Source organism: Caenorhabditis remanei, chromosome X (assembly GCF_010183535.1).
Source record: "Caenorhabditis remanei strain PX506 chromosome X, whole genome shotgun sequence".
In the NCBI taxonomy this organism is placed as follows: domain Eukaryota; kingdom Metazoa; phylum Nematoda; class Chromadorea; order Rhabditida; family Rhabditidae; genus Caenorhabditis; species Caenorhabditis remanei.
Genome location: NC_071333.1, coordinates 10353751 through 10369817, shown reverse-complemented (window position 1 = coordinate 10369817; position 16067 = coordinate 10353751). Strand labels below are relative to the sequence as shown.

The window sequence follows — 16067 nt, the reverse complement described above, 5'->3', positions numbered from 1 at the left end:
GGGAAGGATCGGAGGGAGGAATCGGAGGGAGGGATCGGAGGGAGGCACATCAGAATTGCGGGAAGTCACTTGAAGAAGAAGTCTTGGGCAGATTCGAAGTACGACTGAAGTCTTGATTTGGCAGCCAGTGCTTTGTCTTCGTCGTCGAGGTAGGTGTGAAGGTACTTGACATGTGGAGGAAGTTTGAATTCCGGAATGTTCTCACGACTCTTCCTGATACCCGTAGCGATGATATACTGAAACATAATTAGAATTAATACTCACAAAACTGAATCAATTCGTTGTGTCTTACCTCTAAGTCCGTATTGCACATATTAGCCTTGCAGCAACAAAATCCGACCCGTTTGTTCATGTGTGGGTGCCCTTCAAACTCCCGGACTTGGAACTTCAAGTTACAGCCCCGGCGGCAAAGATCCTCGTTCCTAAAAGGAACGTCAAAACAACCTTGGAATACTTCGTGGCGTTCGTAGTCGTAGACGAGTTGGCACACTGCATGGTAGTTGCCGGGTCGGACGGGGCACCGGAGGTTGACTGGCTTGTCGGAACGGCTCGAGTTGAAATCCCTGCATTTGATGAATTCTGCGCCATGGCGGTTGGTGCCATATTTGCCCAAGTTTGATCCACCCGCATAGTAATACTTGCGATTCCGTTCAGATTGTTCGTTGATTCTAAAAGTAAACATTTTGTTTTGAATTTTTTAGATTTTGAGAAAAACTTACTCCTGCTGATCCACCATGTTTAAGAAATTATTGTATTCATCCATGTTTGAATACTGGCTGACTGCGATGTAGATGAACGAGAAGACGATCACGATGGCTAAGAGCTGGTTTGGGAAGCCGATCATTCTGTAATCAAAAATAGTTATAAAAGGTATCGAAATTTCTATAAAATGGGTGCAGCTCTATAGTATTTATTTTGAATTCACACAGAATGACTAATACTTTTCAAGATAGACTACTATTTCCTTGAAACAATATTGTAAGCGTCTTATCAAACAGATATTTTTCTATCCGACGCTGAGACTGTAAAGCCTCTATCACTAATCAGCTGGCGACATGAGTCACTACATATTCTGAGGTTGGCAAAGCCGACTACCGTTGTGTATAAGATGAGAAATGCCCAAGAAAACAGGTGGATATTATACCTAAAAATGGTAGGCGGTAGTCTGGTAGACTGCTAATTTTTCCGTTTACTCACAGGCTATCGAATCAAAATTCAGATAATTTTATTATGCTACAAGATGTAAACTATCTCAAGTGCTGTTTGCTAAGTATTCTACTGAAAAAAACAAACAACGATGAAGCTCAATGAAAATTAAGATGGAGCTGATCGGTACGGGTAAGATGAGTGTACTGATTTGCTTGACTTACTTCGTTGGGCTGATGCGGTGACGTGACCAAAACCGGTGAGAAGAAGCTGAACAAGCTCAATTGGAGCAGGAAGAGAAGGTAGGATTGGAGGGAGGGTTGAATTGAGAGGAGGTTATCAACGCGAAATTCGGCGTCTGAAATTTTGAACTAGAGTAAGCCCAATTTATATGTTCTTTCAGATGAAGGAAGCCACGCCTCCAGGGTCTCCTCCCCCAGGCGAACTCAGGAGCATGCTCCTCCCCTTTCAAGGCGCAGGGAATCATGGCGGGAGCTGGGCTCTGAATATTGAAGGGGGCGTGGCTTCGAAGGGTACGGTGGTTGAAACTACGGATAAAGTTCAGAAATCTCAAATACTAAGAAGAAAAAAGAAAGATAGAAAAACGGCAGACATACATACATGACGGAGATGTATTGAATAAAAAAGCACAAGAAATATAAGAAGAGTATGATAATTGGAACAGAAAACTACGGATGTACAGATCAAGAAACCCAAAAAAAATCGGCACTGAACTTTAAAGTCTACTCACGATTTAAAAAAACGGAAGAAAATAATTGAGAATCAATCTACTGTATATTACTCTTCCTCGATTATTCCAGTTGACCAGCAGCAAAAATCAAAATCTTGCTTCCAACTATTCTAATTAAAATTCCCGTCTATAAATTAAAATCCTTCCCAGTTCTTACTACTTTTACGATTAGTAAACACAACCATCGTTTGTTGCGATTGGTCTTCAATGTAAATTTGAGCAAAGATAAGTGTAGACCTCAGACTTCTCGGGAAAGCAAAAGTTCCAGTTTTAAAATGAAAATACACTAGAATGCACTTGAGACGCGGAACGGGTGGAAAATTATTTTCTAAATATTCATCATGATATTTAAAATGAGTGCCCTGTCTGGAGTCATTTTCTGATGGCATTCTTTTAATTCAGTTTTTGTGCCGCTAGTTGACCCTGAATTGGATGATGTAAAAACAGACTGAAATATGATTAAGACGAGAGCAGATTTTTTCATCTAGGATTGAAAAATATTAAGCACAGGTTAATGATGTGGTTTTTGAAAAGGTTGAAAATGAGTTTCTGGAATGGGAACACAGAGATGTTGTCGCCAAAACAACTCGCGTCCAAAAAAAGCTTGAACATTTTACTATGACGCCTTGGACAACTAAAGTTCAGAAGTACGCAATGGGAAAATCAGGGCGACATGGACCGGAAACTTTAGTACCTGGTTTTGGAAGGAGGAAATGGATTCTCAGAAGAGCATGAGTCTAAAATTAAGTTTGGGATGTCTCTTTAATAATAAATTGGGATTGTCTTCTTTTGATTTTTTGCACAAAATGGAATTTAACTGTTCGTCTTCACAATCTATACGAATATCCGTTTTTGTTCTTTCTTACTTTTCCTTCGTGTTGATTTGAAATCTGATGCACTTGGCTCAGCACGTGGCTTATTTCTTCCATCTTTTTGTCTTTAAGATACATTCAAAATGTCTAGACAGTGGAAAATTGTTTATCTGATCAAAATGTATTGTAAAATTCATAGAAATCCCTATTTGTTTGTGTCCTCAATGATAATGAGCATGTTTCAGACAAAAACTCCCACACCTAGAACCGGTTCATTCAGTGAATTTATAACCTTTGATGTCCGTGGAAAATATAATCATTTCTTCGAGACAAACTTTCCGTGTTTCTAGACACTACAAAAACTGATATGGAAAGTTTGTCTGGGAATATTGTCTGGAATTCTGTTGTCTGTAATTACAGAAATGTTTTCATTGCGGAAACTTTTGAAGTTTGATATTTTAGAATAGTTTTTGAGATAATTGGCAAACAACAAATCCAAACATTCAAACATTCAGAAATTCTTTGAAAGTATTTAAATGTTAGCGATTCGTCATGTAAACTTTTACTAAATCTCACACTAGAACTAGAATACAAGTTTTTACAACGTTTAATTATGACAAATCTAGCAACTTTCAAAAATTGTTGTTATGATTAGTCGCGGAAGACAGTGATATCACTTGTGGCTGGCACAAGTTGGTAGCCTGAATTGTCATTTCATATGTGACTAACACCAGGTTCAATCGGTGTTTTTAATGAACAAATTGGGGTTGACGAGAATGAAGAAAACGTCTGGTTAGAAGACACACCCTGGATTTTCTAAAAGCCGAACTATAATTGAAATGTTAAAACAACAATAATAATGGTTACGGATGTTCAAAATGAGTTCACGTCATCCTGGTGGAAAGAAAAACAGATTCTTTGCGATCAACTTATTCGTCTTACCACAGATTTAAAAGGTTTAGCTCTACGTAATAGGATCATGAAAAACTGTTTTTTTTCACAAACTCTAAAATTTCATTTCCATGAATCTGCAAGTCATATGGTTCATCCATCAAACGTCGCTTTGGATTATATTACTACGGTAGTCACTTGCCCGGTCTCTAGCATCATGTCTTTTTCAATTTGAAATGAAAACGGCTTCCATGTAAATTGAATTGCGCATCTCAAAATGACATACAACATTTATCTCAACCGGATCTCTCAAAACCCACGTCGGTTGTGCAGAAAGACTTTTTTCCAATTTCTGAAAGGTCGGGGAACAAAAAGAACAAGAAAAACAGATCGTCTGAACCACTGAATTCTTAATATTTGACTCGGGTTAGCGTAGTAGATCATCAGTCTCCTCAAAATGACCCAGTCACGCATCATCTTCAAAAAATTAAAACATGAGAATCGAATGGAATTCATTAAATTTATTCTGGAGTCCCCATATTGTGATGGGAAATTTCCTCGGACATTGTGGTCATTTATGGTCTAATCAAACGGAAGTGATAGCAAACATTCCCTATCACTAATTCTCAACATCAGTACTACCCCAGTATTAGGAAATTGTTTGAATAGTTACTAATCACGAACAGAATTAGCAACTTTTCGTTGACAGAACGTGGACACTGGAATATTGAGAAAAAAAAATTGAATGCATCTATTCCTAAAACTTTTCCAGATCCATTGTTCGAAGCCAGTTTTTAGTAATTTATTCATCCAGGTATCCGGAACTTTTCTGTTTTTTTCTTCTTAAGTTTTCCAACTAGGATTTTGCTCAAGGAAAAAAGGGTACTTTTGATTTTTCGCTTTTTTGTCTTTTACAGTGTTTTACTTCTACTAGACTAAGATGTACACAGTATAGCAGAAATTTCTGTGATGCTGATAGTTATCATGGTGTTCTTTGATTATTAACTTGTCATCAACTTTGTCTAGCTGTCAGTTTCGCCTCACGTAAAATTTTTATCGGAGGTAGACTATCCGAAAATCATCATTCACGGCGGCTTAGCATTTTCTAGAATTCTGCCAACATAGCGTTGTTTACTAGTTTTGTAATTAGTCGTCGGTTTATGAGCGTCACATTTCTGGTAGTCTGTCGTAACTTTTGCTCGAAACATCGGGGCTAAAAATGTTGGCTATTTTAGGGTATGATATGTGGTGCATTACACCAGATCAGACAGACGCCGCACACAGTCATTGGGTGGAAAAGGTAAACAACTGAAATCAAAAGATTATCCCAAAATACTCCGTCTAGTGTCAATAGAGAAACACCGTATACCGAAAATGTTAAATTATTCAATCCATTCATATAAACTTTTGATGGATAGTCTTACATCTAAAACTATTTCGGATGCATAAATATAATTATTTTGATGGATAAAAAGTAAGCATGTAGAGCATCGGAATCCAAATAAGAAAGGAGAAGGAAAAAATATGAAATAAACAACTTCGTGCAAAACTTGCAACAAAGCAGAAACGTACTCAAGAAAATGAAGAGTTTCTAGAATGGCTAGCGGAACTGTTCAAGTTCGATGAGTCCTCTGATAGCATCTGAGTTTGGGCAAGAGAAGTGTTGCAAACGTAAAAGTAAACAAAACATTTGTGACTAAGATAAGAGGTATTCCACTCAGACTTAAAAGAAGACAAGGAATCGTCAACAGATGTCAACAATTCACAAACAACCGATATTCTTCAGATTTATAAAGCATGTTTACTCTAGATCTCAGAATATGTTCGCATATCGTTCTCTTTAATTGGTTGAAGATGCCGACAATCTTTAGAAATTGAACTATTTCATTAGGACGATGGCTGAGATACTGCAGAAAATGACCAGAAGATCAACGAGATCATCTCTATATAATGATGACGATCTAAACAATTTTATGAAGACAGTTTAAAACGAAAGTTCTGAATCCGGGTTACTGTAGTCTAACTTTATAGATGTATCGTCTCACTGCACCTTACATTACACTTCAGATAATCAACTTTGGAAGATAATTGAAAAAAATAATTTCTGCATTTGTAGTTTTTCAAGTTTGCCAGAGTGAAGTGAGTAACCTTTGAGGAAATGTCACATATTCGGCTCTGAATTTTAAGTGGGCAAAAATCAGATGTCCCAACATAGATCTTTGTTTCTAATTGTTCTGAACTTTCGGTTTATGATTCATAACATTCTGTCACAGAAACTACAAAGTAATATTCATCTAAAGCCCACTTCCTTTCGTCACACTTTTTTCATTCAATTTGCAAACTTATTGGATCGGATGTAACTTTGCAACACTCATCTGACTAGTGAGACCTGACGTGCGAGAATTGAGATTTTTCTCCCGGAAATTCTGCACATCAGTTCAATTGGTCAAAGACGTCAAGTGGTATCGTGTGATCGGAAATTACCCTGATCACGTAGCGTTATCCTCTCCATTTTTGCAGACTCTCCATTTTTTCAAAGAGGAGAGTCTGGAATCGCCGGGGTACGATAGCTACACCGGATAGCGTGCATAACGTCAACAGTCACCGGAAATTATCCAATTATTTTTTCGAAATCGAAAATAATGGAATATTCCAGACTTCGACAGGAAATGACCGTTGGCATAGGAAATTGAAAAAACGACGGTTAACGCATGATTTATCATACTAAATTGTTGCGAAAACAGGTGAGAGATATTGAACTTGCCGGAAAGAGCTGAAATTCGATTCGAGGGGATGATTATCTGAAAATTATAAGAGGACTCTTCTTTGAGATTTTGTTCTTTAAGTTACAAAAGGCAGCAGGTGATAACCTTGCAGTAGATGAATTCATCATGTATTCACTTCACAAGAATTGCAATATTGGAAGAAATCATGTGCTTGAAGTGTGGTCTTAGCTGATGTTTATTGTTATACCAAAAAGGTAAATTAAGCCTTGGAGATGTGTCCTACAGGTGTTATAGAGCAGCTGAAACCTGTTCAGACAAAATACGAAAACAACATATACAACTACAGTACTCCGTTTGCTTCCAAATCAGATCATTCAAAATCTCACCCGTTTTATGATTAATTCTAGTGTGGGTGATATATCAAAAGCAAGACGAAAACAGGGATTTATCGTTTTAGACGTTTACTGAGATGGTGGTTAAGACTTAATTCAACTTAAATAACATTCAAGTTTTAATGATTTCAAAAAAAATGATCATACAAAACTTTTAATTTGGCATATGAGTTTGATCTCGTCTGGATTCTGATGGTTTGTAGATTTCAAAGAATTGTATCCAAATTTGTTTTCAAATCATTTCATTTGGTGTCTGCTGATTCACTTTCTGGAGTCTATACAGAACTTTGGAGCTGGTGGAGAGCTAAAGAAAGCGAATATATCTGAAGAAATACGATTCGATATTATATCAACCCACACTAACTTTCTACAGTATCCTTGACGCTCGACCCGGAAGTTGGGAGGCCTTCTGATTGAGACTTGATCTGTGTCATACTCAGGTCATGATCTTACGAAGTGTACGGGTAAACAACCTCTTCTGATCGACTTATATCATACAAAAATTGGGTTCAGATCTAGATTCCTCACGTTTATGACATTTGTCTGTGATCTTGTCACAAAAAATCATAAGACTCGGATTAACATTGTTCTCGTGGCTGAAAATCGTAGTTTTAAGATCCTTCTCGCGATTGACAATTGTATTTTTAAGATGTTGGAAGAAGACACAAACACGGTGACGATAGCCGACGTAACGGGAAAGGTCGGTGAGCCGGAAGAGACAGAGTCAATTCGGTTGGGGTAAAGATTTTGAAGCGAACTAAGATCTTTCACCGAAGAAAAACTTTTTGAAACATCAGAAAAATATCGGCATTGGAAAAAGATTAAGTGTAGAAGGGATGAATAATGCAATTGAATTTTATTTGAGAACTCGGAAAAACGAGGTTACGGTATTCCCTAGATCTGAAGACAGCACCCAACACAAGAATCTATATCTACAGTAACCTAATAATTTTTTATTATTTCAAACTTCTTGTTGAAATCTGCAACATTTACCTTTTGGTAAGTCTGCTTCCTGGTGTAAAGTTTAGTTCTCTGGTATTTGACAAGGAACATTTACTTTTAGACAAAACTTGGTAAACAACCTGTCAAACCTTTCTGAAAATTGGAAAATATCTCTAGACTAACATTCAAAAAGGGTGAACAATCACAGAAAGTTGGCTGTGAATCTTTGATTTTGTGGTATCTTCGAGAATATAATGATAGGTGATGAACTTTGGAAAACATTTTCTCGAACTTAGAGATTTGGAAGTTGTTAGTCATTGAATAGAAACTTGGAAGGGGTACACGGCGCTGTGAAATCATTGGAACTTATAATGAAAAAATCAGTTATCATTTAACCGTCTAATTTTATTTTCTTGTTTCTTCTTGATTTCACAAATTGGTTATATTCCTCAAAAATTCACAATTTGCTTATTTCGTTCTCTTTCTTTTCAGTCATTCTGCTTCTCTGAGTGTTTCTTAGCAAGTTTTCATCTATCAGAAGTTGACTAATGTGCATTGAACTCAATTCATTCACATATGATTTGTCATCGTCAAAAAACGAAGAGACTCTGTTCTGCAAGCCTAACATGTAATTCATTTCATATCATTTCGAAAGAGCAAACATCGGCCATTGAACTGGATCTTCTTCTTTTTCTCCAACAGGACACACGTACTCTCATCTCGATATCTCTTTTGAGTAAGACAGAAAAACCCAATAAGGTTCGATGGCCATCATGCTAATTGGTTTTTATAACATCATTTTTATGAATTGTCAATGAACCCAATCGCTGGATGATATAAGAAAAAGAAGTGAATTTTTCATGTGCAGCTGCATGGTTTCGGACAAAAGATTGACTATAACGGGGGGTCGATGACTCATCTGAAAATCGGGTTACGGTAGTTATTTCCGAAGAAAAAGAGAATGGTGGTTTGATCTTGGATTATCCAGTACATCTCATGTACTCTAATCTTGTTAAATGGATTAGGAATCACAAAAATGTAGAAACGCCGATGTAACTAAACCGGGATCCGTGCTCCTTCATTTTTTAATCTGTTAGACCGAAGAGTACTAATACTTTTGTTTGTGCATGTTAATGCTGATCGGATCTTTGACGTGCAAAACGAAATCTCTGAGAAGATATTTTCAGATTCGTTCGATTTACAATACAATGGAAACCTATGAGTAGTGCTGAAAATTCTTCGACGAGGATTGACATTTAACACAATGAAACATCGGATTAAACATAAACTAATCAGTGTCAAATGGCATCCGGATTGCTAACAGGCATGAAATTTTTGGTTCTGCAAATGCGATCGAGCAGATCGGTGACAAACAGATTTAAAAGAGATTTTATGGGAGGCAATAATTTATTTGGCATTTAAGAAAAGAACGATAAATCATGTGAACTCTTTTATGCTTGAACTCCTTCCAACTCTGGGGGCATGGTGCTTTTCGGATGTTTGCTTTCAAAGTGTTGCTTGTAAGTTTTTGGATCCGGCATCATGCTCTGCAAAAAATTACTTTCCAACTACAGTATCCCAATTACGTGATCATGGGTTCAAAGAAGACACAATCTAAATGTATCATTCAACCAAGAAACCTTCAGAATCTTCAGACGTCATCATCACCTTTGTTTACAGATACGGGACATGGGTTTAGTCTGGTTCTTTCGAATAATCTCTTCCAACTACATTTTTTATACTCGAAACCCAATCAAACGGAAATCAAAAATAAATCAAAACCGAATACAAAGTTACCGTATACCGGTGTCGTAAGCAGTTTCGTCAGCAGAATCGAAAAGGTTTTCGAAAAAGGAAATGGGATCAAGGGCTCAACCTATTCTTGGGATGGAAACTAAGGAAATTGCTTTTTATCACGTACCATGCAAACGGTGCATTTATGATGCAACGACTTCATTGCTGCATTTTTTTGGTCGCTTCCCTGCAAACTTCTTTCAATTTTGACTGAAAAAGGGTCAAAAGTCATACCACAGCTTTCTTGGCTTTTGCTGTCTTTTCAGCATTTCTTTGTTGGGATAAAGCTTTTTGGTGACCGCGAGCCATTCTGAAACAACAAAAAAATTTAGATGAAAACCAAACAAAAGGACGGAGAGAAAAGAAAGTTGGAGGTCGTGTCCAGCGACGAATCGGGAAATGAAAACGTGTCCAAAAACGAGGGAGACAATAGAAAATCAAGAGAGAAGAAAGATCGAAAGGAGAAATTGATTGAAAAAGTAGACAGTTTTCACCATCTCTTTTCTCTCAATAACCACTGAATACTGCTAAAACAATGAGGGAACAAATGACGGAGAGAATAAAATGTATTCATTAGATATACAAAAATTAAGTCACATGAATCTGTGTTTGGATTCAAAACAAAAATGATTGGGCAGTGTTGGACGGCGAGTGCGACTGTCATTTTGCGCTAAGGAAACCCGTTTTTCTCCCGTCTTGCTTTATCTATTCTAGTCGGGCGATGTTCGTATGCATACTGTCTTTGCGAAGAAAGACCAAAAATAAAAGGATTGGATGAGAGAAATCGGCGGAATGTTTCCTGTCTGATCTACTCGTAAGGCGAATAGGACAATCTTGATATCTTTTCCTTTTGAGGTTCGGCTAACTTTGATTCATAGAAGAAACCAAACTGAATCATTTTCCACATGATAAGTATGTATTCGGCTTTGAGAAGCTCAAGAGGGAAATTCACACGTGATGCTGGAGCATGATCATAGTCGAATGAAAAAAAAAAGATTTGGTAAACCATTCGTGGAGTTTGAGAAGTGTGAGTAACATATTTTCATTAGAAAGTAAACAGTTTGAATCTTCAAAAGATGAGCCTTACTCTCTAAAAGTCGAGCATTTAGAACTCGGGCACGGTCATATACTGTTAAAACACAAAAAAGAAACCAAAGTGAGAAATGCATAATCTCCTTTATTTTTAATTTTGGAGACTTCAAAAGAGTTGTATTTTTTGTTATTGTTCTTCTGTTGTTTTGTTTTTGTTCTTTACTGTTCTTCCTTATCTTCCATTTTTAGCACTCACTGAGATTACTCATCGCATTTTACTCGAAGTTTTCTATTCTTTCGTGAATGTGTAGCCTCCTTCGTGCAAAATCTATTTCTGCCTTTTCCTCTGACGGAGGCACTAACGTCAAAGCCAGTAGATTATGTTATTAGTCACACATATTCTTTGCCCTGCTCACTGAGCAGGAAATGTCACTGTGTTTCTCTTTTTGCAGGTTCTCGCAACAACCAAAAAACACATACAGTGGTTTCCAGGAAGTAACTAGTTTTGGTCAATTCTATAAACGGAGGCTACAAGAGCAGAAACTATAAATTTGAAGGGACAGGTGGAAAAAAACAAACAAAGTAAATAACAACTTGTCTTGAATGAGTCAGTGAAGGAAGTTTCAGAAAAAGTTTCAGACTCGAATAAAACTATTTGGGGGCTAGATTTCCAGATAACATAAATGAAGAAGCAACTCATATACATATGTTTAATTAATGTCCTATAGGTTTGGAAAAGAAATATATCCTTGAGAACGAAATGAAAATATATACGTATATGCTTTTCAATATTATGCACTAAAAGGAAAGAATAAAGCGGATTACGCTGCTTTGAAGATGTTTTAGATCTGCTTTAGCATCCAATGCTTTTAGCACTTTGCACTTTTTTAATTTTCGAGAAGGAAATCAAAAGAAACCTCGTGGAAAAACATTGTAATTAAACAATGTATTTCCGTCTCTCAAATAAAAACCTTTCACGTGAGAAGATGATCAAGAACTAAATAAATTTAATGTGTGAAAGATAATTTTTCAAACTTCTGTGTTATGAAGAAATGCTAGAGAATTAAATTTGCAAATATGTGAAATATTGGTTTGAAACATATGTTTTTGCTCGTATCTGGAGATTTTAATTGAAGCAAGTATTTGTGAAGAAAATGGTCCGTGTCTTTACATGAACTACTTTTGTCACAGACTCTTCAATTGTCCTGAAATGCAGTGTTTTCGATCCAAGCTTCGTACGCATATTTTTATCTTCAGGTTGCTTTTCTCGTTTATTTAATTTTTTCTCATGTATAATTTGATCTTCTGATTCATAAGCTTCATTGGCTGTGTTGCTATTCTATTTTGGGCACATTTTTGTTCTTTTCGTGGTCATCTCATCAATAAAACAAGAATACCACACAATGTCAGGCAACTCTTACTAAAAAATGCAATATTAATCTATCAAAAAAATGTTGCGAAGTATTGTTAAAATAAGAAGTTAATTAGGTGTGCTTATGCGAAGACACGCAACATTTGTTTTGGTAATGACAAAAACTGTCACAAAAATTGAGTTAAATTTTTCAAAACGGAGTGATCACGGAATAAACAATTGTTTACCGCAAAGAAATATTCTCTTTATAAAAAATTATTTTTGTCAGGGAGTAATACGAAACACTTACCAAAAAACAATGAAAACCTCTGCATTGGTCACACCAAATGAGTGGATTGGGGAAAGAAGCATGTACTGGAAAGTGACAAGATTCGGCATGAAACACATCTTCAATGCTCTTTTGAATACATAGAAAATTAAAAATTATATACCAATTTAGTGAAAAGTTTTCAGCGCCAAATAACCAAGTAATACTGAAAAATACGTCACCACTTGGACACATTTTTATTTCCCTGGTTGTTGCTGGACGTGACCATCAACTTGTTTTTTTTGTTTGTCTATTATATGAATCTGTTGTTCTTTAGAAGCACTTGCGGTCATTGAAAAAATTCAACTAAATCAAAGCTGATGTTATAGTTAAAAATAGTTTTTACATTTGATCCGTATTCCTTTGAATTAACGAAACTTGCACTGGATGTGACTTAGAGCTGCCACAATGCCCCGTTGCCTATCGAAAGCAACTTCTTTAATTTCCTTTCTAAAAATCAGCTGAGTCATTGATCACATTTCCTTTTTCGAAAACCTTTTCGATTTTGCTGACGAAGGTGCTTACGACACCGGTATACGGTGACTTTGCATTTGGCTTTGATTTATTTTGATTTTTGTTTGATTGGGTTTTGAGTATAAAAAATGTAGTTGGAAGAGATTACTCGAAAGACACCCGCTGTCCCGTATCTGTAAACAAAGGTGATGATGACGTCTGAAGATTCTGAAGGTGTCTTGGTTGAATGATACATTTAGATTGTGTCTTCTTTGAATCCATGATCACGTAATCGGGATACTGTAGTTGGAAAGTGACTATTTGCAGAGCATGATGCCGGATCCAAAAACTTACAAGCAGCACTTTGAAAGCAAACATCCGAAAAGCACCATGCCCCTGAGTTGGAAGGAGTTCAAGCATAAAAGAGATCACATGATTTATCGTTCTTTTCTTAAATGCCAAATAAATTATTGCCTCCCATGAAATCCATTTTAAATTTGTTTGTCACCGATCTGCTCGATCGCATTTGCAGAACCAAAGATTTCGTGCCTGTTAGCAATCCGGATGCCATTTGACACTGATAAGCATATGTTTTATCCGGTGTTTCATTGTGTTAAATGTCAATCCTCGTCGAAGAATTTTCAGCACTACTCATAGATTTCCATTGTATTGTAAATCGAACGAATCTGAAAATATCTTCTCAGAGATTTCTTTTTGCACGTCAAAGATCCGCTCAGCATTAACATGGACAAACAAAAGTATTAGTACTCTTCGGTCTAACAGATTAAAAAATGAAGGAGCACGGATCCCGGTTTAGTTACATCGGCGTTTCTACATTTTTGTGACTCCTAATCTATTTAACAAGATTAGAGTACATGACATGCCTTGCCCACGCTAAGTGATTCGAGATCAAACCACCACTCTCTTTTTCATCGGAAATAACTACAGTATTGCAACCTTAACCAAAATTCACAAATCAGTGATGATCTGATAGGAAAAGTGCTGCTATCAAATCTCCAAAAGATATAACAGTTATTTTATTGAAGATTTCACATGGAAAAAAATTGAACATTAAGACACGAGTAGCACTGGTATGTTAAATGAAACGCAAAATTATCTTACAGATGACTAGACTACCATGCCGGTTAATATACAGGCAAACGATTTGATTCGAACGTGCTCTCTAATCAACAAAAAACTAACAACCTCTCTGACCCGTAGTATTCCCCGTTCTCTTTTTAAAAATCTTGAGACTTGTTTAGATCAACAATGAAAAGATTTGCCATAAATCTCATTCACACAGTGAATCACACAAAATAAAGGGTAGCAAATTTCTGATGTGTTTCTGATAAAATGCTTCATCTAGTCACATTTTTTTCATTTTATAAACAAATCATTGTTGGCTGAATAAACGTGATTAGGACCACTATCATCAATGGAACCTAAAAACCATGAGCAGTACCGCTGCCATGGTTATTTTGAGGTCACCAGTTCAATTTTCGTTTTTGTTTTTTTAACACAACTGGAAAAACAATTTCCAATGAAATACGTTCACTCCAAATATCAACGTATTCTCCCAAATGAACGCTCAATAAATAAAGAACATAAGTATGACATTAATATCCAAAAAACAGATATTTTGGTCTGCGTTTTGCTGGTTATATTGTTCATCTGAAAATACAGTAGGTTTGAAACAATTTTTCGCCGCTTAAAAATTTATAAGAAAAGTGCGGTGACAAAACAGAAAAGACATAGGAAGTCATACATGAAACAAAAAGAACAAAAAGATTCAAAGGAACCGTGCGTATAAAAATCAGGATTTTTTTCTCAAGAAAATGAAGTTCTTAGCGAGCATTTCATTTGGATCGCAAAAATTTAAATTTCTGACCAAGAAATCTAAACTCAATACTCTAGTAGGAGGTATAACAAGAAGCAAAGATAACAGCATGGGAGAAAGAAACAAATGAAAAAAGTGTCAGATCTACAGAATTTAACAAGTTCTCATAATATAAAATGAGAGAAAAGGTACAAAAAAATACAAAAGCAACATGCGCTTAATTGTTCCACTAGCAAATCAGATTATCAAGTATCCAAACTGCTCCGTGAGTTCATCAACATCCGTCATCGCTTTGTTTCTGATTGATCTTTGAACTTTCCAAACAGCAGTCTGATAATGTTCCATCAAAGTACAACTTGCCAGGTTCTGCAATGATTCATTTTTTTTCTATAATCTCATTTACGTCTTCACGGAACCGTTTGACTTTATTTATATAATCAGTAGCAAGAACGCTGAAAACCGTTCTTGAATTTTATTAATGAAAAAAGCAAACGCACTGATTGACGTTTGCAAAAATTGCGTTAATTTCCTCGTTGAAGTCAGTTTTGAATTTTCGGATAATCTGGGAGAGTTGGGAACGTTCTGTTTTTTCCATGGGAATTGGTTGAAATCCCAGAAAACTTGGGAGTCTTAAAATTCGTGGAGGAACAAAACTGATTAGATAAAGTTCATCACAAATCTCAATGAACTTGTCTTGTAGATCGTCAGATGGGAGGAAATTTTGAACACGGGCGCGCCACCAGATGTAGACGATACTCAGATAATGCTGTCCTTCGCTTTGTGTTTGTTCCATGGATTGAACTACGTCTTCTCTCAAATAGCCAAACTCTCTCCATGACTGTTCCACACTGTAAAAAATATTCATAACAACATTTTCTCACTACTGCTGCTCAAGATACAAATAATGAATCACACCACGAAGTTGCTCAAACTCTTACCGTTCTTGCTCAGCTCTGTGCTGGGTACGGCATGATCGCAATTGTGGAACCTCAATGTTCTCTATTTTATCGATCGTCGCTTTGACATGATCTTTTAACATTTTGATATCTCTAATAAAAGGGAATCCCTCTTCGAATCCAATGGATTTAACCAAGTTTAAGACTTGTGTTCTTATTTCCATTTCGAAAGATTGATATCCTCTCTCAGTAAAGCTCTCCTGAAAACAAATAATAAATAATAAAATTATCGACTTTTCAAGATTAAACAAAAAATTCTTATATCTCGACTTACCGATTGCAATGTATCATGATTATTAGGCAGATCCAATAAATAATCGAAATCAGGTGAGTCGGACAATAGTGTTCTTCGAGCAAAACATCGATTTCTTTGCTGCGAAATTGTCCTCTCGAATAGTTGTTTGATTTGTGTGAGCGAGTTTCTGGCGTCGTTAATTTTTTTTTTGGTAAAACTCCGGTTTTGGATGAGCTTCCATCTGGAAAATTTTTATGTGACATACGAGTTTAGTAGAAACGGAAAGAACACAATAGTACAAAAGTACCAATCTACAACAGTCAGAACACAAGAAACAATGATTAAAAAAATAGAAGACCAGGAAATCCACCACACATATTGTAATGTAAATGAGAAAAATGACGGAAATATCAGTTCATTG

At 36.3% G+C, this 16067-nt stretch overlaps 3 protein-coding genes across 3 annotated transcripts; all 3 read right to left on the bottom strand.

Moving 5' to 3' along the window:
• Window positions 1-65: 65 nt before the first annotated feature.
• On the bottom strand, window positions 66-844 carry GCK72_024042 (uncharacterized protein; the record flags this gene model as incomplete). Its single annotated transcript, XM_003118431.2, has 3 exons — window positions 66-236; window positions 293-668; window positions 720-844. The coding sequence occupies 3 exons, from the start codon at window positions 842-844 to the stop codon at window positions 66-68; spliced, it is 672 nt and encodes a 223-aa protein (XP_003118479.1).
• Window positions 845-9111: 8267 nt separating this feature from the next.
• Window positions 9112-9763, bottom strand: GCK72_024041 (uncharacterized protein; the record flags this gene model as incomplete). The annotated part of the gene is made up of 3 exons (XM_003117858.1): window positions 9112-9207; window positions 9582-9641; window positions 9689-9763. The coding sequence occupies 3 exons, from the start codon at window positions 9761-9763 to the stop codon at window positions 9112-9114; spliced, it is 231 nt and encodes a 76-aa protein (XP_003117906.1).
• A 5068-nt stretch (window positions 9764-14831) lies between these two features.
• On the bottom strand, window positions 14832-15494 carry GCK72_024040 (uncharacterized protein; the record flags this gene model as incomplete). Its single annotated transcript, XM_003118392.2, has 3 exons — window positions 14832-14907; window positions 14953-15303; window positions 15394-15494. The coding sequence occupies 3 exons, from the start codon at window positions 15492-15494 to the stop codon at window positions 14832-14834; spliced, it is 528 nt and encodes a 175-aa protein (XP_003118440.2).
• Between the last annotated feature and the right edge of the window lie 573 nt (window positions 15495-16067).